At 45.4% G+C, this 24,640-nt stretch overlaps 2 protein-coding genes across 13 annotated transcripts in view; one reads left to right on the top strand and one right to left on the bottom strand.

Moving 5' to 3' along the window:
- UBAP2 (ubiquitin associated protein 2) overlaps positions 1 to 24,640 on the top strand; it is a 78,065-nt gene that overhangs the window by 42,924 nt on the left and 10,501 nt on the right. For 7 of the 12 annotated variants that reach the window (XM_083702630.1, XM_083702635.1, XM_083702625.1 and 4 more), the window contains 10 exons: positions 102 to 315; positions 466 to 746; positions 2,532 to 2,704; positions 4,935 to 5,145; positions 7,163 to 7,202; positions 11,107 to 11,296; positions 11,816 to 11,882; positions 13,526 to 13,724; positions 16,587 to 16,678; positions 18,225 to 18,275. In XM_083702630.1, coding sequence (XP_083558756.1) covers positions 102 to 315; positions 466 to 746; positions 2,532 to 2,704; positions 4,935 to 5,145; positions 7,163 to 7,202; positions 11,107 to 11,296; positions 11,816 to 11,882; positions 13,526 to 13,724; positions 16,587 to 16,678; positions 18,225 to 18,275 — 1,518 coding nt within the window. The remainder of the gene's footprint in view (positions 1 to 101; positions 316 to 465; positions 747 to 2,531; positions 2,705 to 4,934; positions 5,146 to 7,162; positions 7,203 to 11,106; positions 11,297 to 11,815; positions 11,883 to 13,525; positions 13,725 to 16,586; positions 16,679 to 18,224; positions 18,276 to 24,640) is intronic. The other 5 variants (XM_083702634.1, XM_083702627.1, XM_083702632.1 and 2 more) reach the window with 1 other exon arrangement.
- LOC310827180 (interferon type A3-like) lies at positions 20,075 to 23,899 on the bottom strand. The gene is made up of 2 exons (XM_083702974.1): positions 22,041 to 23,899; positions 20,075 to 21,920 (listed from the first exon to the last, which is right to left on the bottom strand). Exons 1-2 carry the CDS (start codon positions 22,421 to 22,423, stop codon positions 21,680 to 21,682), a joined length of 624 nt encoding a protein of 207 aa, XP_083559100.1. The 5' UTR covers positions 22,424 to 23,899; the 3' UTR covers positions 20,075 to 21,679.

Below are 24,640 nucleotides of genomic sequence, written 5' to 3'. Positions count from 1 at the left end.
TGTATTTGCCCTATTTGTATTATTCTGTAATATAGTATTATAAAAGATGAATTGCAGTCTAGTGAACCTTGGTGTGTTTTTCTTCTCCCCATTCTGATTAGTCTTCAGTCCTCTGTTCAGGGTTTGGAGAGCTTGGATCTTCAAAGCTGGCCAATTCCACTGGATCTCAGATTTTAGACCAGTTGAAATCTCCAGGCTTGGGCCAGTTCCCGTCGCAAGGTTCTCTCAGTACAAACTCCCCCATTTCCACAACCACAACATCATCCTGGGATGTAAAACCGTCAGTTTCACAGCCTTCTATCCTCAGTCAGTTTGGTAAGTGTTCATTGACCCCTTTGATTAAAGTGGGGGGGGGGCAAGCAGCAACTTTATTGCTGTGTAGTGAAACCTGCTGACCAACTAGCAGTTTCTGGAGCAAGGGATCATGTAATTGTTCAATTTCTCCCCCTTGGTCTTGGTGCTTAGACTTCAAATCCCAGCCTGAACCATCCCCAGTTCTGAGTCAGCTGACGCAGCGGCAGCAGCAGCAACAGCAGCAAACACTGGCAGCCCCTGCCCCACCTCCTGGATTGGAATCCTTCACCCCACAGAAAGCCCGGGAGCCATCACCGGTTGACAGCTCAATGGCTGCCAGCAAAATGCTGCACCTCCCCAGCCTGTCTGCAGATAGCCAGGTGGCGCCTTCCCAGCAAACGCAGCAGAAACAGATCAAGCCGCCAAAACGGAGGATACCCCCAGCTTCAAAGGTGGGTAAAGCTGCAGCGCTCAAGCACTGGCAGTATTGCCCTTGCTAGACATAGGCGAAGGCCGTCAATTCATGAAAGAGCTTCACTCAATTTGTTGTTGTTGTTTAGTCGTTTAGTTGTGTCCAACTCTTCGTGGCCCCGTGGACCAGAGCACGCCAGGCACTCCGGTCTTCCCCTGCCTCCCGCAGTTTGGTCAAACTCATGCTGGTAGCTTCGAGAACACTGTCCCACCATCTCGTCCTCTGTCGTCCCCTTCTCCTTGTGCCCTCCATATTTCCCAACAGGGAGTCTTCCTTTTCCAGGGAGTCTTCTCTTCTCATGAGGTGGCCAAAGTCTTGGAGCCTCAGCTTCACTCAATTACCTGCCTCCTAACAGATTAAATAAATGTACAATATCGCCAAGCCTTCATATAGGTGTCTTTTTGAGAAGCCTATTTTGGCAGTAAGCAGTATATCTATTAGTATTATTTAGGTATAAAAGTATTTATATACTGCTATTTCAGAAAATATTGGGAGGTTTACAACTATATGTAAACCATAAATCACTTTTAAAAAACCCTATTAAAATTACTACTTTTATGTTATTAATAATGAAGGTGTGTGTATGTTCACTTAACTATTTAAACAGAAGCTGCTGCTCATGGTTGTGGGGAGAGGTGATCTTAAACACCAGAGTCAAAGTAGCTTCAGAAACAAATGGGTGCCCTTAACTTTTAAAACATGCTTTCCATAAGCCTAATTTTGTACAGTTGTACAATGCAGTTGCACTTGGACTGTACTCTTGTTTTCGCGACAGAAGAACCTACATTGATAGCTCTTCCTCAGAATGTCCCTTATCTGGCTGCTTGTTTTGTTTTGTGCAAGACGGTAGTCTGGCTTTTGTAGCTGGATGCTGGAGTTTAAAGTTTAAGCTGCTTAATAAACTTAGCAGGTGTTGAGTGCTGTGCAGATCACATAATCTTCAAAACGTTAATGCAGCTGCCTACGTGGCTTTCAAAATAAGGGTAAATTTGAACAGCATGCACTTGTTGGCATTCTGTGTGCAAATCTGGGAATTCGTAAGATGTTTAGAAGGTGGGAGCTTGGTATTTTTCCAGCGACTTTGTTGTACAAATCTGTCCCAAACTCTGTTTGTGGGGGTGTGAATGTTGCTTGCAACTATGAGATGAAGTTTTTATTTGGCTTAATATGTATTACTCCCACTGACTGGCAGCAAATACATTCCTAAAAGTGAAGGTCTCCTTAATCTGAAATAAAGTTGTTTCCCTGTTTCTTTGCATCCCATTTTGTTTCCTGGCACAAATGCTGTGTGTCTTGGCCCATAAAGGTGTTATATGGTTTGGGACCAAGGTATGAACCTGCCTGCTCTTTTTGAGCTCTAGTCTGAGGACCATTGTCCCTGCCTTTTGGAGGTCACGTGGCTGGAGAGCGGGGCCTTTTCTGTGTTGTCGCTGCAGCTTTGGGATTCCCTTCCCCAGGATCCTTATATGGCACATGGAACTTTCGACTGTCAAGCTGAGACTGTTTTCTTCTCTTGAACTTCTAATGTTTGTTGAATAGTATTATTTCTAGCTTTTGCTGTTAAATTGCACCACACTGTTTTTCTGGTTGTAGGGATTTGTGGGGGATACATTTAATTGCATTTGGAAATCTGTTTTATGAGCGGGATATTCACGCCTTAAATAGAAATAAAGTAAATATATTGTACAAAGCAGCATCTGTGCGGCAGAAATGATTCATTCTGGTGCCAAATCAACAGATTACCAACATGTTCCTTAATTTTCAGATCCCTTCCTCTGCTGTGGAGATGCCTGGATCCACAGACGTATCAGGGTTAAATGTGCAGTTTGGCGCTCTTGAGTTTGGGTTGGAGCCTTCTCTCTCGGAGTTTGGAACTGCTTCAAGCTACGAGAACACCAGCCAGGCACCCAACAACATCCTGTACCCAAAGCCCATAAAGTATGCACACTCTTCCGCTTCTGTCCTCTGGTCTGCTTCTCACCAAGCTTGATTTTGTGTCAGGGAAGATGTCTGAAGATAAAGGTGTTTTGTTCTAGGGACTCTGTGGCACAACCCTCCCGGGGCTGAAACAGATCTACTTGTAAATAAGAGAATCCTGGGTGTAGGGTTCTAAATGTAAAGAGGCTTATTACTTGCTGGCTGCGAAGACCTGCATTGAAAATCAGGCTGGATGTGGAAATGGATGCTATGGATGCCTTAGCTTTCCTATGAACTCCCTAATTATGTAAACTCCCACAGCTGTCTGTAGTAAAATACAAAATAATAATAATTTATTTCTTATACCCAGTGCATCGGACTGGGTTGCCCCAGCCGCTCTGGGTGGTTTGGCTTTCCATTTATTCCTTGGCAGCATTGGGCTTGGGTCTTAAAGTGCTACATGAGAAAACTTGAGATGGGAGTAAGAGCTCAGGAAGGGACAGGCTCTTTATTGAAATCAGCCTCAATAGCAACAACAAAAAAAGCATCCTTTTTCATCCATGAGCGTTGCAAAGGATTTGGGCTAGAGTTGAGGAATTAGCTGACCTGAGGTCCAGGTTTATACCCCTAGTTCAAATTTTCTGACTGCCAAACAAAGCAATGCCCTAAAGGAGAATGCACAGGAAGAAGAACACAAGTCAGAATATGAAGAAAGTGCACCACACCTTGTGTGCCCTGGCTCTGTGCCGCTACGAGCATTCACAGTTTTGTCGCTCAGAGATGATCATCTTAAGTACTGACAAGAGTACTGTGCAAGAGTATTTTGTAGCTCAGGGTTACAGTGATAAAGCAGATTCGTACAGCTGTGGCCTTGTGAGTCTACTGAGTAAAATGACAGCAGAGTTTGTGAAGTAGGAAAATTGTCCTTATGGTGCACATAGGAGTCCTGCTGGATTAGGCCAAAAATCCAACTAGCCAGATGCACACAAAGCGGGGCATGGCAGTATCTCTTCACCTTTTCTGTCCCCAGCATCTCAGGCTGCCTTTAGCAAATGGAGGCTCTGTTTAATTAACCTGGCTAATAGCCTCAGAATAGAGCTATTTTCTGTGAATTACCTAGTGATTCATTTAGGCCACGATAGTGGTCATCATTGTGTCTGATGGCAGTGAGTTCTGTTAGTTAAGTCGTCACAGTGGCTTAAGTTTACCTTGGTTGCATATATTATAATTCCTAGTCCTCAGTCTCTCTAATTCTCAAACGCAGTGTTTGCAGAGATGGGGGATCAATCATTTTTGTGTCCTTCCTGAGAGGCCTGGGTGGAACCTACAAAGCCCCTGAAAGGGCCACATATGAATGTCTGCTACCTCCTCCCACATTCCATATTAAGACTTGTACCAGGTGCAGACATGGATATCTTGAAAAACAGCCTTTTTTCCTCTCCCCTCCTTCCCCTGTGTTTTTTATTATCTAGCTTGATTATGAGGTTTTTTTGGGCTGGACAAACGCTTGCACACTAGTTCGGGACTTATTAATTTGCCTAATAAAGGCATTGGCTCAATAAGGTATTTGGAATTTTCCTAATGGGCCAAGAAAGCCACTATTTGGTTTTCTGTGTTTCCCTTTGGTAGCAAGCTCAGGCAGAACCAGCCCACCCATGTGGCAGGGTGAGGTGACTGCCTCAGGCGGCAGGATCCACTGTGGTAGCAGACCCCAATGTAGATCTTGTTTCCCCTTGCTCCTGATGCAGATCTTCACTCACCTTTTCTTTCCTAATGGGGAGGGAGAGTAGCATTTTGTGGTTCACTTCAGATGCCAAAATGTCTTGGGCCAGCCCTGAGCTCAGGACTGCCAAACTGGGTTTTAATGCTGCAAGAAGGGGAGGCAAAACATTTCCCCTCTTGACACCACTCAGAACTATTATGCCTTCCCTTGGACTTCTCTTAAAAGCCAGGAGCAAAGTCTTTTTACCTGGAAACAGTGACGCAGAGCCATGGGAAACAAGTGGTGTCGATTTACTTCAAAGGTCGTCTCAAATTTTTGACTTCGCCCTTGTGGCAGGACTCCAAAACCTCATTTTAAAGGCCTCTTTGTTTTTGAGTTGTGTGAGCATCCAGCATAGGCCTTTCCTTATTTTAAGCTGTTGAAACTTGCATATCTGGTTCAAAGCAGCTCTCTTGAGAGCTGGTTAACTTCATGATGATATCTGAATCCATGTTAACCGTGATGTCAAATGACTTTTGTTTTTTCCAGCGATCCTTTGAATACCTCTTTGCCAATGTCCAATACAGTGCAGGAGCCCACCTATGCCACCCCTGCCATCACTTCTGCCAGCCTCAGCGGCTCCTCCCAGAGTGCTAGTCCCATAACAACCACGTCCTCCTTCGACCAGGCCTCTGTGCATAGCAGGATAACATACCAAAGTTCCGTGCCTCTATCAGAACCAATCTCAGCTGCTGTCACGGTGAGTAGGCTTTGCAAAGCATCCGTTGTGGAAATGTCACCATAGTGCAGCTTGCTTATGGAGGCCAGGCTTGAGATAAATGACCTAAGGCCTAATTCATCCATACCGCTCACAGTGTCTCAGGCTTAGCTTCAGATATCGTTGACTGAAATATTTTATTCTGTTTATTAGACTTTTGTCCTTCCCTTCTTCTCAAAGGAGCCCAAGGTGGCAAACAACAAAATGATGCATTGCAAAAGAACACATTTAAGAACAAACCATATTTTATCAGATTTATATCCCACTGTTGTTTACATCCCAGCTGGGCAGCATCTAGCAGCCACGCCATATTGATTGCTTTGTCTTTTCAAATGAAGCCACAATGTTTTGGAGTTGATGCAACCTGAAAGTCCTTGAGCAGTCAAAAGTGCTTTGCACATATGCTCAGTAATCTGCAACAACCCTGCAAAGCAGGCTGGCAGCATTATCAAATCAACGCTGAGAACCACAGTCTTTCTTGAAGACTGTCTGATGAGTTGGGGACTAGCATAACTGATTCCAAAACTTCAAACAGTACCAGTGATCAGTTGGCAGGAACTGTTCAAACTGCAAAAGACTTAATAAGCTTAAAAGACAGTCACTGGTCATAGATGGGAATGTTTGGAAGTCTAGATATGCTTGCTCAGACGCAGGCAGCACTGTGGTCTAAAACTCTGAGCCTCTTGGGCTTGCTGATTAGAAGGTCAGCAGTTTGAATCCACACGATGGGGTGAGCTTCCTTTGCTTAGTCCCAGCTTCTGCCAACCTAGCAATTTAAAAGCGTATCAGTGCAAGTAGACAAATAGGTACCACTGAGGCAGGAAGGTAAATGGCGTTTCTGTGCGCTCTGGCTTCCATCACTGTATTCTGTTGCACCAAAAGTGGTTTAGTTGTGCTGGCCACATAACTCAGAAAGCTGTCTGTGGACAAACGCTGGCTCCCTCGGCCTGAAACATGAGATGAGCATTGCCCCCTGTGTATGCTACAACGTACACAAACTAAGACATGTATTTGCAGAACTTGCAGTTTAAAAGTACCAGACAATAGTCACTTATCTCTCAGCATGCTTTGAAAATCCCCTGCCTGTTAACAAGCATCCTCACTAAACTCTGGCCAGCTTATCCCCTCCCACCCTCTGACCAACCTTACATTTTGCATCACTCATTTTAATACTTTAAAAGTGTAAGCCACCTTGGCAGAAAAGTGATGAAAGAAAGAAAGAAAGAAAGAAAGAAAGAAAGAAAGAAAGAAAGAAAGATGTGTACATACATATATACATATGGAGGGGATCATTAACGGCCAATCATGGTCTTATTTGTTTTTTCGCCTGCTCCGTCACACAGGCTTACAGAAAACAGCAATGACTTTGAAAAAGCGTTTGTCCAGTTAAAAATGGATTTTAAAAGATAACATTGCTAAAAACCTGCCACACTTTAGATGGACTGCCCCCAATGTGTCACAAGGTTATTTGAGTTAGTAGAACGTACCCCTTAATGTTTGGACGTGGGTGGCACTGTACATTAAAACCACAGAGCCTAGGGCTTGCCGATCAGAAGGTCGGTGGTTCGAATCCCCGTGATGGGGTGAGCTCCCGTTGCTCGGTCCCTGCTCCTGCCAACCTAGCAGTTCGAAAGCACGTCAAAGTGCAAGTAGATAAATAGGTACCACTCCGGTGGGAAGGTAAACGGCGTTTCCGTGCGCTGCTCTGATTCGCCAGAAGTGGCTTAGTCATGCTGGCCACATGCTGTACGCTGGCTCCCTCAGCCAATAAAGCGAGTTGAGCGCCGCAACCCCAGAGTCGTCCGCGACTGGACCTAATGGTCAGGGGTACCTTTACCCCTTAATGTACGCCCCTTACACATATTTCTCATTGTTTTTGCATGTTAGCACAAAAAATGACCTTTCCTTTCCTGCTGTTTTAGCTGAGATTTGGCTACCTGTTTCATTTCACTTTTGGAGAGCTGATCCGCTAATTATTATTATTTGATTACTTTTCCAGAATGGACACAGCAGTGTGCGAACACAGCCAACCCTTGACAGTAAGTTCATAAACCTTCGTTATGCATGGAGTTACGAGATTTTCCTTGCTGTGCACTTTTGTAGTATGAGTTGGTAGCCTTCTGCTCTCGGAGATCAGGGTGGTGAGGAACATATTTTGTACTTGGAGTGTTTATGCTGGTTTTCCATGCAGGCCTTAGTAGTTCGCAGTCAAGCCAGCTGTGTGAAGCTTGCCACCTGGTGTACAGATGGGTGTTGGCAGTCAACCATATTGAGTTCAGGCCATTTCCTGCCTCCTCTGCATGCACCCTGTGCCCAAGCCCAGACTTTTGACAGGGCTGACACTGCATCGCTTTTAGAAATCATTCACTAAGAATACCTGCGGCAATCCTGCAAGGAGCTGGCATCCTGTGTGAGGCCAGCACATGAGTTGCATACATGAGTTCTATGCCTGTGTATAGCCTCATTCAGGATATTTCCTAAGCTAGGCTGAAGTTTAGTCAATCCTGGACTGAGTTAGCATTCTGCTGACTGCCAGCCTTTGATTTGTTGCTTTCCTCTTTTGGGGCATGGTTTTCAGGTCTGATGGCAGATCGCTAGGCTAGTCTACTTCCACTGAATAACAGTTACTTGGGAGCACAAGTGAGGAGAACGCTGTTGCACTCAGGTTCTGCTTGTGGGGTTTCCAGAGGGATCTGGTTGGCTGCTATGAAAATAAAGCTGGACTTGATGGGCCTTTGGCCTGATCCAGCTGCAGGGCTTTCTTCTTACGTTTGCTTCAGTTTCCCCACCAATTTCCTTGTTCTCTCCCAGCATTTTGCTTGCCTGTTACTCTCAAATTCACATTCCTGGCAAGGGAAGCTGCCTGGACCAGCTCTCAAAAGAAATACATTGCTTTGAGGTCCTTTACGTAGGTTGACTAGTTAAAGCTTCAGACTAGATTGTTAGTGAAGTGTTTTGTTTTTTCTTCAAGTGCCATGACCTCACGACTGTGAGTGCCTAATTGTTCTCTGATGTGTTTGGATGTGTCTTGCTCCTTCCAACAGTTGCTGGGGTTTTTTTATTTCATTCACAGTAGTTAAAACTTCACCTTAAATTACTTGCTAGGCTGTCTTGCGGAGCAATTCCTGCTGGAGCAACTTGGTAACCCTGTGGAATCTAGCAAGCCACAATGAATAGACTATGATGTTCACCTTCCAAGCACATATCTGATACAATATGCTGTGGAAAATCCTGTGACTGAGTCTTTTCTGCTAACGTCTAGAGAGTTATGCTCTTACATTTTGTGTATTTTTAGAAAATAGGGCTGTTAAAATATTACAAAACCCAGAAGCAATTTTTTCAGCAGTGTCCTGGGGATGGAAAGCAAGTCAATTTTTAAAGCTTATAGCTTTCCCTTGGGAACCTCCAGACTTTTCCAGCTATTTTTGTACAAAACAGTTTTACTTGGTGGGATTTTTGTTGTTGTAATTAATGTACCAAGAGAAGCTGACTAGCTGACCTACAAGACACTCCTTACCCTTACTGCTGGGTAAGGAAATGGGTGAGGCTTATCAGGAAGGAAATCTACTGGGCTAACATCACATTTGGAGAACAAATACTGGGCCAAAGTATTAAGTGGTCCATTGACATCTTGGAAGTTTGCGTTGCGTGAATCGTTCCGGGTTTTTTCTTTCTTTGTGGTACCCTTTGATCTTAGCAGTCATTTTTGGGAGGCTTCTAGATTTCTCTTTTAAGCAGGGGTTCTTCATGAGACACATTTTGTCATAATAAAACATAGATTTATATGGTAACACGTTAAAATAATTCTACTTGACACTTAGAGGTAAAATTCGTGGTTGTGATATATGTCACTGGACTGAGTGCTTCAGAATGTGGGCTTGAATGCTTCTATATATTTTGCAGCCTGAATAGATTGTTTATTTGCTTGGGTGGCTGAGATCTACTCCTTGCTTGTTGAATTGTCCTTCCTGGCCAGTAGAATCTGCCAGGACCAGGCTGTCAGAATGGACTTTGGAGATCATAAGTACTTAACTGAGGGAGAAGGTAGTTCATCCTCTCTAAAGGATGCAGTGGCAAAGATGCTTCTGTAGAAGACAGATTTAAGTCCATTGGAGTATGGGAAATCTGTTTTGGATGAGGTTCAATTACTCCTGAAGAATCAGGTACACAACCTGGAGTTGCTGTTGGCTTCACCTCATTCAGTGAAAGTGCAGGTGACACCAATGGCAAGAATTCCTTTAACCAACTTTGACTGGTTTTCCAGCCGCTGACAATACATAGATCTTGCCTCTGTGACACTCAGGTTATATCCATTGTGTTTCATAGGGCTGCCTTTAAAGACGGTTTGGAAACTTTGACATTTCAGAATATGGAAGCAAAAATTCCAGTAGGGGCCAAGCATGCAGAACATACAACACCAGTTCTGTAACTGTTACACTGGCTGCCTGTTTGTATCTGAGCCCAGTTCACAGTACTGCTTGTGATCATTTGAAGTCCATAATCGTTTGGAACCAGGTTGTCTGAGGGACTGTGTGGTCCCATACAAGCCTGTCTGAAAGTTGTAATCCATCACTGAGACCCTGCTGTCTGGTCTGTCCATAAGAAATATTAGGCTGAAGAGAGCCTTTTTAGTGATGGCCCCACACTTACGGAATACTCTTCCCTGGGAAATAGGAGCCTTTCCAATTAATAGCTGCTATTCAGTTTTAAGAGAAAGTAATACAGTGTGGTTGTACCGTATTTTTCGCACCATAGGGCGCACCAGACCATAGGGCGCACCCAGTTTTTTTGGGGGGAAATAAAGGGGAAAAAATTATTTCCCCCCCAGGCGCGGGGCTGGGGCGGGGGAAGCTCAAGCTTCCCCCGACCCCAGCCCCCAAACAAGCAGCTCTCTGCAAGCCATGGGAGCGCTTCCGCTGCTTGCGGAGAGGTCCGCGAAGCCTGGGCTCGCTGATCTCAGCGCGCGCAGGCTTCGGCATGCTGGCAACTCTCCGCAAGCAGCGGGAGCCCAGCGCTGGGCTCCCGCTGCTTGCGGAGAGGTGTGCGAAGCCTGGAGAGCGTGAGGGGTCGGTGTGCACCGACCCCTCTCACTCTCCAGGCTTCAGCGAAAGCCTGCATTTGCACCATAGGACGCACACACATTTCCCCTTCATTTTTGGAGGGGAAAAAGTGCGTACTATGGTGCGAAAAATACGGTAATTTGATTGTAACTTTATCATGTTTTATTGCTATTCTTGAATTTGATAAAATACCACCTTGAAGGGGCAGTTGTAGGAATCTGATACAATCAATAAACTGTGTGTGTGCACGCGTACACACACACACCTCCCATTCCCACTCCGTCGTCCTGTGCACAGATATCTGAATCACACAAGATAGCTCGGCTCTTTTAACGAGTTCTAGAAAGATGTTGCTGGGGGGGCTTTTTTGTGTGTTTAACCTGTGTAAACCTGTGTGGACTATTCCTGGAGGTTTGCTTGTTTTGCGCACAATAGAGAAAACTAGGTTGGCTGGCTGTTGACTCCTCGGCAGCATAGATCATCGTCCACAGATGCCACCTCTCACAGCATCGTCTCTTGTACTGCTCTTTGCCCCTTCCAAATCTCCTGGCGGTTTTTTGCTTGGCTGAAATAACACAGCCACACTTGCTTGTTGGGGAGCTGAATGGGCTGAGGGAGAGAACCATAGTGTGACAGAGGCATTACTTTTAAAAGTAGATGTACAGCCACTGGGCAAACAAAGCCATTGTGTGTGAATAATGAGAACCGTGTGGACTTGTCAGTGCGCAGAGTTGCTGATGCTTTCCTAAAGCCATTATGGCCCAGTGATTGGATATATGTTTTTCTCACGCGTGTGCCATTTTACACATACACCTTCCCAACCAGCTTGGTTGTGCTGTGCAGCAGGCCCCTCCTCTGAATTGCTGTTCCCAACTTATTTCAGCCACTCCATCAATTCCAGCCTCTAAGACAGAAACCTCTCCTCCGGCCCTGCCCGCCAAAGGCTGCTCCTTGCCTAGCACGACGGCCACCACAGCTTTGCTTCTACCTTCGGCACCACCGCATACAGCAGCACTTCCCAGCTTGCCGCAGTCAAATGACTTGGTCAGCAGCTCACTCTCCCAGTTAAGCAGGTACAGCAGGGTGGTATGGGGTGGGCATGAGTTGGAGGTGGGTGGGTGGGCAGGCGCACAAGTGGTGCTCCTCTGTGTCTCCTTAACCTGCACAAGGCCAGCTTACTCCAGTTTTATTTGACACACTTCCACCAAAGGCCCAAGTTGCACAATGATGCAGACACATGGCTCACCCACCACCACTGGTTACCAAAAGGGAGCCAGTTAGGCTGCTGGAAATGCTGGGTTTGTGTGGTGCTGGTGACCGGCTAACTCTTAGCACCTATATTTGCACCTGCTGAAGCTTCTGGTTTACAGGTCTAGCCTTGAGGTTACAAGACATGAGTGGCTTTCTTTTAATGGTGAGAATTGCCCAGTGACCTACCAGCTCTTAAACTACCTGCCCACTCCAGTGCTGGTCATTGTAGTTTTGAAAGAAACCAGATATGTCCTCAAACGACAGTTTCCCCCCTCCCTCTAGGTACTCAGATGTGAACTGACCCTCAGTTATCTTATACCTCACACTTGTTTTCCTCCCAGTTCTCTCTCAAATCATCAGAGCAGCCTCTCATCTGCCTCAGCACTGTCTTCATCTACATCGCACACGGTAAGTTCCTTGCATGTTTCAAGAGCTTAAATTATCTATCCTGACTAAAATTAGGCTCTCTTGCAATGGAACGGGTGTCTTCCTTTTGACTTGGAGTGAGGAATCGTTACCCTTATACACAATCTTTTTGTCACTCGTTACCTGCCAGACTAATAGTTCTGAATAATTTTCCCCCTTCTCTGTGCCTCAAGACATTAAGGTTTGCCTGCTGGGTAGCTTCCACCGTAATCAAAGGGAGAAATGGCACAGCATTGAAGAAGGATGCTACTTGAAAGTTGGTAGAAGCAGCAGCCAAGGTGTTGCAGCAGCGGATGTTGTTGGTTGGGGAGATATCCAAGATCCACTTGTATGTGCCAGCTGACAACAGAGAATTGATAATCTTGTAAATGATGGTGGCAGCTGGCAGAACTTTATCTTGATGCTTTGTGCTTGAAGTAAAAACTCCCAGACAGTTGAATAGCTTTTAGATTCATATTTCACAGTAGGCTGGTCACCAAGAAGTGAGAAATCCTAAAATCCTCCTGTTATTAAAATATACTGTTTAACATCTACATGAAACCACTGAGTGGGGTTATCCAGAGGTTTAGAGTACATTGTCAGCAATATGCTGATGACACACAGCTCTACTTCTCCTTTGCATCTGCAGGTGAGGCAGTGGAAATGCTGGGCCATTGTCTCGCCTCAGTTATGGACTGGATGAGAACCAGTAAACTGAAGCTCAGTCCAGAAAAAGACTGAGGCACTGTTAGTGGGCAGTTCCCCTGGCTGGTTGGAAGGTTGCCTGCTCTTGATGGGGTTACCGCTCCCTCTGAAGGAGCGTGTACATAGCTTGGGGTACTTTTGGGTCCTTTGCTGTTGCTTAAGCCTCAGGTGGCCTCAGTGTTATGGAGTGCCTTCCATCAGCTGCAGCTAGTGGCCCAGCTGTGCCCCCATCTGCACAGGGACAGCCTAACTTCTGTTGTCTATGTTCTGGATTACTGGAACACATTATGCATGGGGTTGCCTCTCAAGATGGTTCGGAAACTTCAGCCGGTGCAGAAGTCAGTGGCCTGATTGTGCACTGGGGCAAGATGGTTTGAGCATATGATGCCAATCCTGGCCCAACTGCACTGGCTACCAGTTAGTTTCCAGGCCCAATTCAAAATGCTGGGTGGCAACACAAGAAGGGGCCTTTTCTGCGGTGGCTCCCCATTTGTGGAATGTTCTCCCAGGGAGGCTTGCCTGGCACCTTCATTATATACCTTTAGGTGCCACACAAAAACATTCCTCTTCTAATTTGACTAATTAAACTGTGCATGACCTTTTAAACTTTGTATTGGGGGTGTATTGTTTTGTTATTATGGTAGGAATTTTTATGTTTTCATATTGATAACTGCCCTGTGATATAGGGTGGTATAGAAATTTAAGTTAATGTTGTTAATAATAATAATAATAATAATAATAATAATAATAATAATAATAAATATATTGGAGAATGTACTATAGAACTTTAAGAATGATTTTTGGGTGGCAGCACAAGACCCTCCTCTCCAGCTTCCCATTCTGCTTGCTTACAAAGTTTAGCATTTTTTCCAGCCTACCGGCCCCCTTTGCTTGCTCTTTAACCCCCTTTCTTTGTGTGTGCGTTTGTCTTTCCTTTCCAGCACACTAGTGTTGAGAACTCCGCTGCGCTCCAGCCTTCTGCTGCGCTCCAGCCTTCCACCACCTTTTCCGTTGCTTCAACCTTGGCCACCACCTCTTCGGTCTCCAGCATGGCCAACTCTACCAACAGCCTTGGCCTGAATGTGACCAGTGTCTCTCTGCCGGCTCCCACCACGCGGGCAGCTCCCTTAGTGTCTTCAGGTTCGCAATATTAACAGATCGTGTGGATATAGCAAGAGAGGACGTTTGTCTGCCTGTTGAGCACCTCTTGTCCAGCCATAAAAACTGTGTTGAGAAATTCTATGCCTTTTCTAAAAGACTTCGCCTTTGCAGCATGCTTTGCACAGTGGCCTGTAAAATAAAAGTTGCCTGCCTTTTTAACGCGTGGGAATATTTGATGGGGGAAACCGCTACCAAGCATTTAACTTACTACCTTGTCTATATATATAGATCTCTCCCAACACCCACCCCTGGCTGTAAGGAAAGACAGAAAAGGGTCAGTGTGTCCCCTCTTCTTCAACCTTGCCAAAAACATTTCCAATTATCTGAAAATTTTGATCATGGAAAGCGAAATGTGTAATTTTTTGTGGGTATGATTTTCACAGTTCATTTAACCCCGGCCTTTTTGTCTAGCCAAGTAGGTTCTGTTTGTGTTCCAGCAGGCTCTGTTCCCTGTGAGTGCATAGAACAGGAATGGAACGGTGGGTGGGTGGGTGGATTGGCAAAAGAGGCAAGGAAATACTTCCTCACCAATCCCAGGGCATCTTAATGGTCTCTTGTGCTAAGTATTACAGGAAGAGAGGGTACAGCTTGTTTCTCAGGTGCATGCATTGCCCTCCAAAGGTTCATCATCTTTCCTGGCATTTCCCATTGAAGTATCTTGAGTGACAGGGCTGGGAAAGACTTTCTTATCCTCTGCTTTCAGTCAGAGGAGACAGCTGCAGACTGACTGTACAGCTTCAGAGGCTGCAGTCCTAACCACCCTGGCCTTGGAAGTAAGACACTCTGGATTACTTCTAAGCAGGCATGGCTAGGATTGTGCCGATAGCCCTTAAATTCTTGGGCTTTAAGGAGTCAGATCTGCATACTAAGCAGTCTCAGCTGAATGTTTCCACAAGGAATGGGAAACACAATAAATTATCAAGGGAGCCGACAGTTAGCTTGATTGAGTCAATCTTTATTATTTAGCAGTGGGAAATCAGTGGCCCTCCAGGTGTTAGAAGCATGGAATTGTAGAATTGGAAGGGGCCACGCCAGTCATCTGGCCTAACCCCCTGCAATGCCGGAATCTTTTATCCATTGTGGGGATCAAACCCACAGACCTGGGATTAAGAGTCTCATGCTATACTGGCTGTTGTGGACTATAACTCACACCAGCCCTGACTGTTGGCCTTGTTGACTAGGCCTCATGGAGGCTGTAGTCCAACAACATCTGGAACGTCACAGGTTTCCCATCCCTGGTTTAGATGCAGACAGTTGCAAGCTTGGCTTAAATTTACATCCTGCCCTGTCACTTAAAACACTTGGCAGATCATATTTACCAACACTTTGTTGTTGTTTAAATAAAACAGTTTAAGAAATATTGAATTGCCTCGCAGCTACCCTCAGATATTAAACACTTTCCCAGATAGGACTTGTGTCACTTCCAGAAAATGATGAGTTCTGCACTTTTCTGACTCAGCCCTCCTTCTTACACTGTCTACGATAAGAGCCCTTTTTTCTGTCCTTAGAGTTAGCTCTCCTGACCCCTTCAGGACAGAGTTGCAAAGTGCTGGAAAGTGAAATGGAATGTGGAAAATAAATGAAGACCTTCCAAATTGGAATGTTCTCAGTTGGGCCGTTCCAAACTCTGGCAAGAGTTTAGCCAGTCTATATTTGGAGACGTTTTGTGGCCAAGGTCGATGTAGGTAGACTTTACTATGTCGAAAGGAATAGAAAATGGTTGTGAGAGTCTACCTTAAGATTCTAGCATCCTTTTGCCCGAGTAGTTGTCCCTTCATGAGCATAAGCATGCTCTCAGTGGATACTGTTCTCTACCAATGTGGTATTGAGCTGATATTTCTTAGCTAAGTTTAATAGAACATGTAAGGGTGCATCTCTTGCCCGTTTAAACAATGGTCTGCTTTGCACATTATGTTCATCCAAACCATGGCTTTGTGGGAGCATGTGGGTTCCCAGAGAGGAGATTACAGTTCCTGGTGGTTCTAGCACAGCACTACACTGAGCAAAGCTTTGGGTTTGGCTTAATGTACTGCATTGTGCAAACTCAGTCTGGTGGTTTAGCTTTCCTGGAGAACCTGAGTTGTAAATCGTAGGACAAACCTTGATTACAGCTCATGATTAGTCTGGAGAGAGCTTAGATCACAAGCTCAGGGAACCGACAAGAGAGCTTGTTGTTTCTCCCCACCAAGGAAGTGTAAAAAGCTGGCTAGCAAAGAAAACTGCTTCTTAATAACTTTTCTTGCCATGCCTGCTGGTCTCAGAATTAAACTACTGCACAGTATAGAATTCCGGTTGCATAGAGTTTACCTCCCCAGACAAAGACAAGAAATTGAGGTCATGGGACCAGGGAAGAGTTAGCATACAGAATGGGGAGGAAATGAGACTGCTGCACTCCAGGAAAAAGCATCTATGGGAAGATGGAAGAGGCAGAAGAACTGGGGTAGGGGTGTGGGAATAAGGTGGAGGCAGCAGCCTGAAGGAGCCCCTTCCTGGAACCCTGAAGAAGCTGCTGCCTGAAGTGTAGACAAAGCTGAGCAAGATGGACCATTGGCAGATAAACAGGAAGACGTGTAAACAGCCCGCAAGCAAATTGGGAGGAATGCAGAATGAATGCTGTTTTGACATACTGTATAACCACCCCACCCTCAGATCAGAATAGTAAGAACTGAATATATAGTTGCCTCCATGTAAGCAAATCAGGATGCATGCTGAGTAAACACGTCGTCTGAAGGAGCCCAAAGAGCATATTTCAGACCCTGAAACTTGTCTCTCTCTCTTCCTTTTTTGTTGGTATTTTTGTTTTATATATTATATATAAAAACATGTCTTTTGGTTCTGCAGGCAAAGCACCCCCCAACCTGCCCCAAGGTGTACCACCCTTGTTACATAACCAGTATATTGTTGGACCTGGAGGACTTCTGCCAGCCTACCCAGTAAGCGGTTTCCTTGTGCCTCCTGCAAACGAACTTGGCTTTCACCTCCATGTTGCAGGCGTCTGGGGCAGAGTGTGTCTGTGTCTGTCTGTCTGTCCGTCCGTCCGTCCCAGCCAGGTTGTGTAGAGTGGGCTGTCTGTGGACCACCGACTTGTTCTGTGGCTCAGTTCTAAAGATGATAATGAGAGGTGTGCTGCTTGGGTTGCACGCACAGCTGGTCCCACCCTGAACCCGAAAGAGAACCCATTTTACCAGCCTAGGACCTTCCAGGTGTTTTTGATTGCAACTCCTGCCAGGCCCAGCCAGCAAGAGCCCTTATTCCTCTGACCTCTGAATTTCAGTTGACTTAACATCTAATCTGGAGTATAGCAACAATTTCTGAACTGACTTTTTGTTTCATAGAATCAAGAGTTGGAAGGGATGCTGAGGTTCATCGAACCCCATCCCCTGTAATGCAGGAATCTCAGCTAAAGCATCCATGACAGAGGGCCATCCAACCTCTGCTTAAAAACCTCCAAGGAAAGGGTGGCAGGGATGCTTTAGTTGAGATTTCCGCATTGCAGGGGGTTGGACTACATGATCCTTGAGGTCCCTTCCAAATCTACAACGCTATGAGTCCGCTCCGCTGTTGGAACAGCTCTTACTGTCAATTGTCCCCTGACAGTTCTCTCACAAAGTCATTCACAAGCATCTTAGAAGTACATAGCTTTGCTTTCAAGCCATAGACTTGGAACTGATGTTGGGAGGAAGGTGGCAGTCTTGGTTTCACTGTAGGCTCGCTCTTCCTTTTGACAGCCACAAGTTAAAAGTCCAATTCAGGAATTGATGGGGGCAGGGCGCGAAAGTGAGGAAAGTTGTATGTTTATTCCGAATGCATTGTCTGATTCTGCTGTACCTGCATTTTTTGTCCCTTATAGAGTGAACTGCAGCAAAGCTTAAGAGGGCCTTAAGACAGGGCTAGAAAAACAGTCTGATGCTACTGGACCACACACACACACACACACACACACACACACACACACCCGGGGAGGGGACATTCCTGACCATTGCCCATGCTGGCTGGAGCTGATGGGAGTTGCAGTTCTCTAGATGTTCTCTCAGCAATATTCTCTCAGCCTGAGAACCCCTTCCCCCAGTCTACAACAGAAATACAACCATGCTGACCTACCTTGCTGGGCTGTTGTATGCATTATAAGAAGACTGTGTGGATGAGCTCTATAAATGCTAGGCACCTGAGAATGTGATGCTGCTTCTGCTGAATACTACGGATTGCATTTTCATTTAGCCAAAAGCACCAGGCTACCGTGCTTCACAGGGTAGTGTAATAAGCAAACTCTATCCTTCAAAAAGTGCAGCAGTTCCTCCAAAGGATGCTGTTCAGCCAGCATGACATTTGACATAACAAAAACCTGGTGGTTTTAAAATGCTGCTTGCTTTATGAGCCTGGATTGAGAATTTGCCAATCGAAGTGGTTCCTTGGGAGTGCTGCCTTACAACTTCTTTCTGCATTTTCTCCCTCTTCCTCCTCCTCCTCTCTGTCTTCAAGCAGATTTATGGTTATGATGATCTCCAAATGCTGCAGTCCAGGCTGCCTGTGGTAAGTAGAATTTCCTGTGTTGGTTTTTTCAAGCTGTAACTGAACTGGTTTCATTTTTTTGAGGTTTATGCTGGTCATACAGTAGTGGAATGTTCATGGGCTCTGAGGTGTATTCTGTCTTGCTGTGATGTGTTTATTTGCTCTGCAACTGCCTGTCTCTGTTTCTTTGCTTGCTTGTTTTAAACAAATTGCCCCTCTGTGATGCGCCTGCTTTTGGAGACCTGTGTATCCTGTTGAATTCCATTATGCCCTGCAGCAGCCTTCAACAACCTGCTGCCCTCCAGAGATTTTGGACTATATCTCCCATTGTCCCTGACCATTGCCCATGCTGGCTGGGGCTGATGGGAGCTGTAGACCAAATATCTGGAGGGACTAGGTTGGAGAAGTCTGCTAAGTGTTGTTGTGGGAAAAGGAGGGTTAATCCAGGACGGGATTTTGTTGACATACTCATGCTGCAACATTATGTAGCAGCGGTTCTCAACCTGTGGGTCCCCAGATGTTGTTGGACTACAACTCCCATCATCCCTGAGCGCTGGCTTTGCTAGCTAGGGGTGATGGGAGTTGTAGTCCAACAACATCTGGGGGCCCACAGATTGAGAAAGGCTGTTATATAGGATCTTGTGGCATGACCAGCCTCCTGGGAAGAGACCGTGATGCTCCCTGTTTTGAAGAAGCCTCTTTTGTCTCTGCACTGGGTAGGAGTTAAGCAACTCCCAATGGTGGCGCTTAGATGGGGTGCTGGAGGTATAAATGACTATCAGACTTTGAAAAGCTGTGCTAGTTTTAATTGGATTTTGAGTAAATGTGCAATGAGTTGTTGCTGCTTTGAATTTTATTGGGTGGTTATCTTCCTTAGTGGGTCATGGAAACTGCTATTCTGAATCATGGTTTTTAGGGGCTGGGTGGGCTGAATTTTGGGGGGGACCGCTGTTCTAGAACTGCATCAGCTGAGGTTCACGCCAAGGTTTGGAAAAAGACGGGAGTAGCCTTGGTGGGGCAATATTGGTCTTGAGATTGATGGGGGAGAGGGTCACTCCTGGTGGGGATTTTGTCATAAGTGATCATCGATCCCTTCTGACCTTGACAGATGGGTAGATTTTCTTTCCTGGAGTTGAGGGCACATTCTTCAACAATCCTTCTCAAGGTGGTATTGGTTGGCTGCGGCTGTGCTCTGAAATATTGGTTCACAAAGTTCTATCTTGTGCTCAACACTGTTTAATATCTTTGAGTAGCCAAAGGGTACAGCCGGCCAAATTGATTTTGTCGCCAGCAAACACATGCCCAACTCTGTTTAGTATTTGCATCAGATCCAGGAGTAGCAGTTGGTTTCTTTTGAATGAATGCTTGAATGTTCTTATGGGCTGGCTGAGGATCAGTAAAATGAATCTTGCCAGGACAAAGTGGTTGATGGCCAACAGGTCTGGGAAATTTGGGTTGGGGGTGATATTCTGTACAAGGTTCTCCTCTTTATCACCCTCGCCCTCAAAATGATGTTCATAGTTTAGGGGCGCTCCTGGCCACTGTTGTGCTATTTAATTCACAGTTGGTGGAAGAACCTGGGAGTGTCATTTACATTTGGTTGGAAAGAAATGCTGCAATCAGGACCTTGTTACTACAGTCATAAAAGGTAAAGGGACCCCTGACCATCAGGTCCAGTCGTGACCAACTCTGAGGTTGCGGCGCTCATCACTTTATTGGCCGAGGGAGCCGGCGTACATCTACCAGGTCATGTGGCCAGCGTGTTACTTCCGGGTTTCGCTGCTTGCGCATGCGCAGACGGTCAAAATGACATGCACATGCGCGGAAGCGGCGAAACGTGACACGCGCAGTCACGTCTTACGTTCTATTCAGGATGCGAACGGGGCTCTGGAACAGATCCTGTTCGCATCCCGAGGTACCACTGTACTCTTGTTACTTGCCTAGTTTTACATTACAGTATTGTAGCATCCTTAACCAGGTCTACCCGTGAAGATGGCTTGGAAACTTCTGTGAATCCATAGTGTTAATTTTGCTTGCTGGTTTGTGAAAGAGAGACTTGCCCAAGTGCATTGACTGCCTGTGAGTTTCTGGACACAATCCAAGGAACCAGTGAAAGCACCTCGGACCCTACACACTTCCTGGAGTCCCTTCTCCCAAAGTGCCTTCTGTTGCACTCAAATCATTGAGAGAAGCCTCCTTCCTTCCTTCCTTCATTGTGGTTAGACTGGAGAGGGTGCTTGTATAACCCACCCCATATTTGTCTTCCAGCAAGTGAAGACATTTCGATTTGCAAATAAAATGCCAGGTTCTGTAATGTGTCAGTTCATGTGTTTGAGGCTGTCGGTTTCGTTAGTGTTTTATGGTGGTTGTATTATTTGCAGGTTTTTGCCCTATCAGTTTCTGTCCTTATTTTAAAAAGGACCATCTGATCTAAAACTTGTGTAGAAACCTGCCTGGAGCACTATACCATGGTACCTTGGTTCTCAAACGCCTTGGTACTCAAACAACTTAGAACCCAAACACTTCAAACCTGGAAGTAAGTGTTCTGGTTTGTGAACTTTTTTTGGTAGCTGAATGTGCTCCGTTTTGAGTTTTAACGTTTCCGTTTTGAGTATTACACTGAGGTCTGTCTGTTTTTGCTATTTATTTTGCGTTTTTGAGACTCTTTTTTTTTGGTGACTGTGTGGAACCCAGTTCAACTACTGGTTGATTGATTGTGTGACTGCAGTACATTGTTTATTGCTTTCATTTTATGGATCAGTGGTCTCGTTAGATAGTAAAATTCATGTTAAATTACTGTTTCAGGGGTTGTTTTTAAAAGTCTGGAACGAATTAATCCATTTTACATTACTTTCTATGGGAAAGCGTGCCTTGGTTTTGGAACGCTTTGGTTTTGGAACAGACTTCCAAAACGGATTAAGTTTGAGAACCAAGGTACCACTGTATAGCGGACTTTAATAACTAACTAACTAACTAACTAACTAGCCTACCTTATAAGTAAAGACATCTTTGTTGTGTTTTGGTCTAAGTAGTTTTAAGGGATTCAAAAGCTCTTTGTTTTATACATTTGTAAGTCACTTCAATACTTTTCTTCTAGAAAGTGAAGAAAGATGCAATAAATAAACAATTAAATACTTAAAATTGTTTTAATATAAAATTAACAAAAAATACATAAATCTGCATCACATCAAATAAATAAATAAATAAATAACACATATCAAGCTTCATAAAAAAATAAAACACCTATACAAAGTCTGTACATTCAATATAATAAAGCCTCTGTAGCTCTTCCCGTTTCTTTGGCAATTTCAGTGAGGTGGCTTGGAGCTTCCTTAACTTGTCTCTGCGAATGTTTCACAAATATTGACTGTCAGTTTGTCATTTCTCCGCTCCGACGGTTCCTCGAGCGATGTTGCAGAGGTTTACTACCTCCTCATTCTCTTTGTCAGTATGTCAACGTACATGAGTCCTGATCGGACCTCTTGCTGCAGGCTCCCCCAGCAGCAGGTGCTGCCTCCGTTCCCTCTGAGAAAAGTTCTGATCCTTCGAAAATACTTCTTCAGCTCCAGCTTGTTTCTCTGTTCCTCTAACTTCCCCGGTGTAGTTTTTCTCCCTCCGAGGCAACTCTTGAGGACTTGGGTGTGCGCATGCACCATCTGGAGAGATCTGCGATAAAAGAGTGGCAGAGTTTGAAGAGAGGGGGCAGACACAAATCTCTCTTTCCGCTGCCCCTTTCTATCCCAACCATTCCCACCCACTCCTGCATCATGGAGAGCAGAAACCCACCTCTCTCTGTGTGCGGCCTTCCAGACAGTCTTCAGTGAGTCACTGCTCAAGATGTGAAAGAACCCACGGAGAATTTCGTAGATTGCTTCCGTGGCAGGTTGCGACTCGCGTATTTCCAGGATCTTTGTAGGAAAGTTGAAAGTGGTCGTTTTCTTCAGGCACTCTGGGGAGAACGTGGTGCTCATCTCTCGCCACAGCTCCAGGCTCTGCAGATTAAATACTTTTTGCCGGTGTTTCAGAAAGTTGCAGTCCAGCGCTGAGACTTGGACAGAAGACAGGAGCACCAGGCAAACGAGCCCCGCATGCACACGCGTTTCGATTTTCATGGTGGTTCTCAGGCGGTTTCTGTTGGGGCTCACGTAACTTATCCACTTGTGATCCATCTTTGACTATGTGCTGGTTCTCCTGCATCTTCTATTTATCCTGCAGGACAGCTTTCCTTTCATCATTTGGGTTTTCCAGGTTTCATTTTCAGTTTCCACTTGCCTGTTCAGCCATGCAACTGAACCTAAGGAGCTGGACTGTGGTGGGTCCTTAAGGGAGTTTTTTCTTCTTCTCCTCTGGTAACCCAGGATATAGTTTACTTTAGTTCCTCCTCCCCACTCCTCAAATTTCAGGAAGACCACAGGGCTATTTGTTTGCCTAATTTGTATACCAAATACACTCCTCAGAGCTATGGAGGCTGGCATGTATGCCATCCCAGGCCACCCTACCCACTGGAAAAAATCTGATTTGTGAACCTCATGTTGAAAATGGGGGTTTCATGACCCTCATTAGGTAGGTGTCTCCCAAAATCACCTATAAAGCTGAAATTTGGTGTGCACAAAATATGAAGGCTACTGGTTTACAAGGCATACTGACTTATTTCTTTAAATGTTTTAAAAACCCTCCCTTTTTATTGTTTTCTGGTTTGCCACCCTGCACATCTTTAGGCGTAAAGGCAGGATAAAAATAAAATAAATAAATAGATAAATAAAAGCATGCTTTTTTTTTGCATGCAAGTCTTCAACCCTGGCATGTATTTGCCCTCTTTGTATGCCGTTGAGACCTCGGCAACATGTCTGGAAATAATCACTAAAGGTTGTGTGGAGTTAAGGAAGGAGCACACCTCATTTCAAGCAATGTATTTAATAAAAAGATCTTATGAACAGCGTGCATTAATGTAATGCAAGCATTGGAGGGTTGGAGCTAGTCGTTCAGTCTTAACAGCTTCAAAAGGCATGGAGAAAAGATGTGAGGCAGGTACAATGTGGTGGAACTGAGTAAGGAAAAGGGGAGGCGAGGGCAGGGGAAGAAACCTGGCTGAACCAGAGGAAGAAAGGGGGAGAGAGAGACCCTGAGTGTACAAATAAATTAGGAAGAGAGGGGAAAGCTGCAAATTCTGGATGGGATTTCAGTGGTTTGTTGGTTTGTTTGTTTTGTGGGGTGGAGGTGAGGCTTCTAAGCCTATATATCAGATGTGGTTTGAAGGTGGTTATAAAATTGTCCGGGAAGAAAAGGAAAATGTTTTGGGAGTAGTTAGTTGGTGGGGAGGGAGAGAGCAGTTGGTTCACAGCGTGGGAGAGGGAAATGAGTAAAATTCTGAGGCAAAGATGAGACCCCCTACCCAATTAAAAAGCATGAGTCAGAAGAGTGGATTGCATGGCCCACTAAGATAATAACACAATGAAATTCAAAGCATTAACAATAAATGGCACATTTTTCCAAGTAAAGCTCAATAATTTAATTAAATCAGCAACATGGATGAACTTGATTCGGTGGTCATCAGCTTTTCTAAGTCTTGATAGTTATTTAAACCTCCAGCTCCTGCCTGCTTCGCTTCTCCCTCGACTCTTAGCACCCCCAGGTGCTCCCACTGACCCCCAGGGAGCGGTACCTCCCATTTTGGGAACCTCTGGACTGGACAAAGAAGCGTTGGTGCCTCTGTGGGAGTAGCTTGGAAGCAGGGTGGGTTTTAGGGGTGCTAGTGGAAGTGGGAAGGAAGGAGGAAGGCAGGCAGTAGCCCCTGAAATTTATGGCTTAGTGGGAGCTGGAAAGGTGGGGAGAGAAGCAGGAATGTGGCAGGGAGGAGAAAGAATTTGAACTCTCCTGCCCTCACCTCTCAAGCCTGCCAGTCCTTTAGCTAGTAGATATCACAAAACCTTGTTCCTTGGCCTTTGCATCCACCAGTCACTGAACATTTTGACGCCACCTTTTCAGAGTTGGGCCTCTGCTCTAGCAGCTTCCCCCTCACCATTGCTTACCATTCTTGACTGGTTAGCGGCTCTCCAAGGTTATTACTATCCTGTTCCTTTTAAGCGGAGGCGCCAGGAGATGAGCCTTGCGCATAAAAGGCACATGCATTGTGTCCATCTGGCTGCTGCGCCCTCCTGGCCAGCGGCACATTTGCCGCTGCTTCCCCCTTTTTTGCATCGCACCTTCGCACAACCTTCCACCCCTACCTTCCTCCACTGCCCGTGAAGGCTGAATCCCACTTGCCATGCCTGGCGTATTTCATTAATATGCAGCATTTACACATGGAAGCTGAAATAATCAGCATGTAAAGGGGTTCAAGAGGAGGCGTTAGGGAGGAGGGGGCTGCCAAAGATCGTCTACTCCAC

This window comes from Podarcis gaigeae, assembly GCF_964106915.1.
Source record: "Podarcis gaigeae genome assembly, chromosome: 11".
NCBI classification, from domain to species: domain Eukaryota; kingdom Metazoa; phylum Chordata; class Lepidosauria; order Squamata; family Lacertidae; genus Podarcis; species Podarcis gaigeae.
The sequence above is the reverse complement of the archived record's forward strand: the minus strand, read 5'-3'. Positions and strand labels throughout refer to the sequence as shown.

Excerpts from the sequence above, each read along its gene's own strand:
- LOC310827180 (XM_083702974.1), bottom strand. The coding sequence starts at position 22,423 with ATGGATCACAAGTGGATAAGTTACGTGAGCCCCAACAGAAACCGCCTG. Across the intron at positions 21,921-22,040 it reads AAGGCCGCACACAGAGAGAG|ATCTCTCCAGATGGTGCATG; the intron begins GTGGGTTTCTGC and ends CTTTTATCGCAG.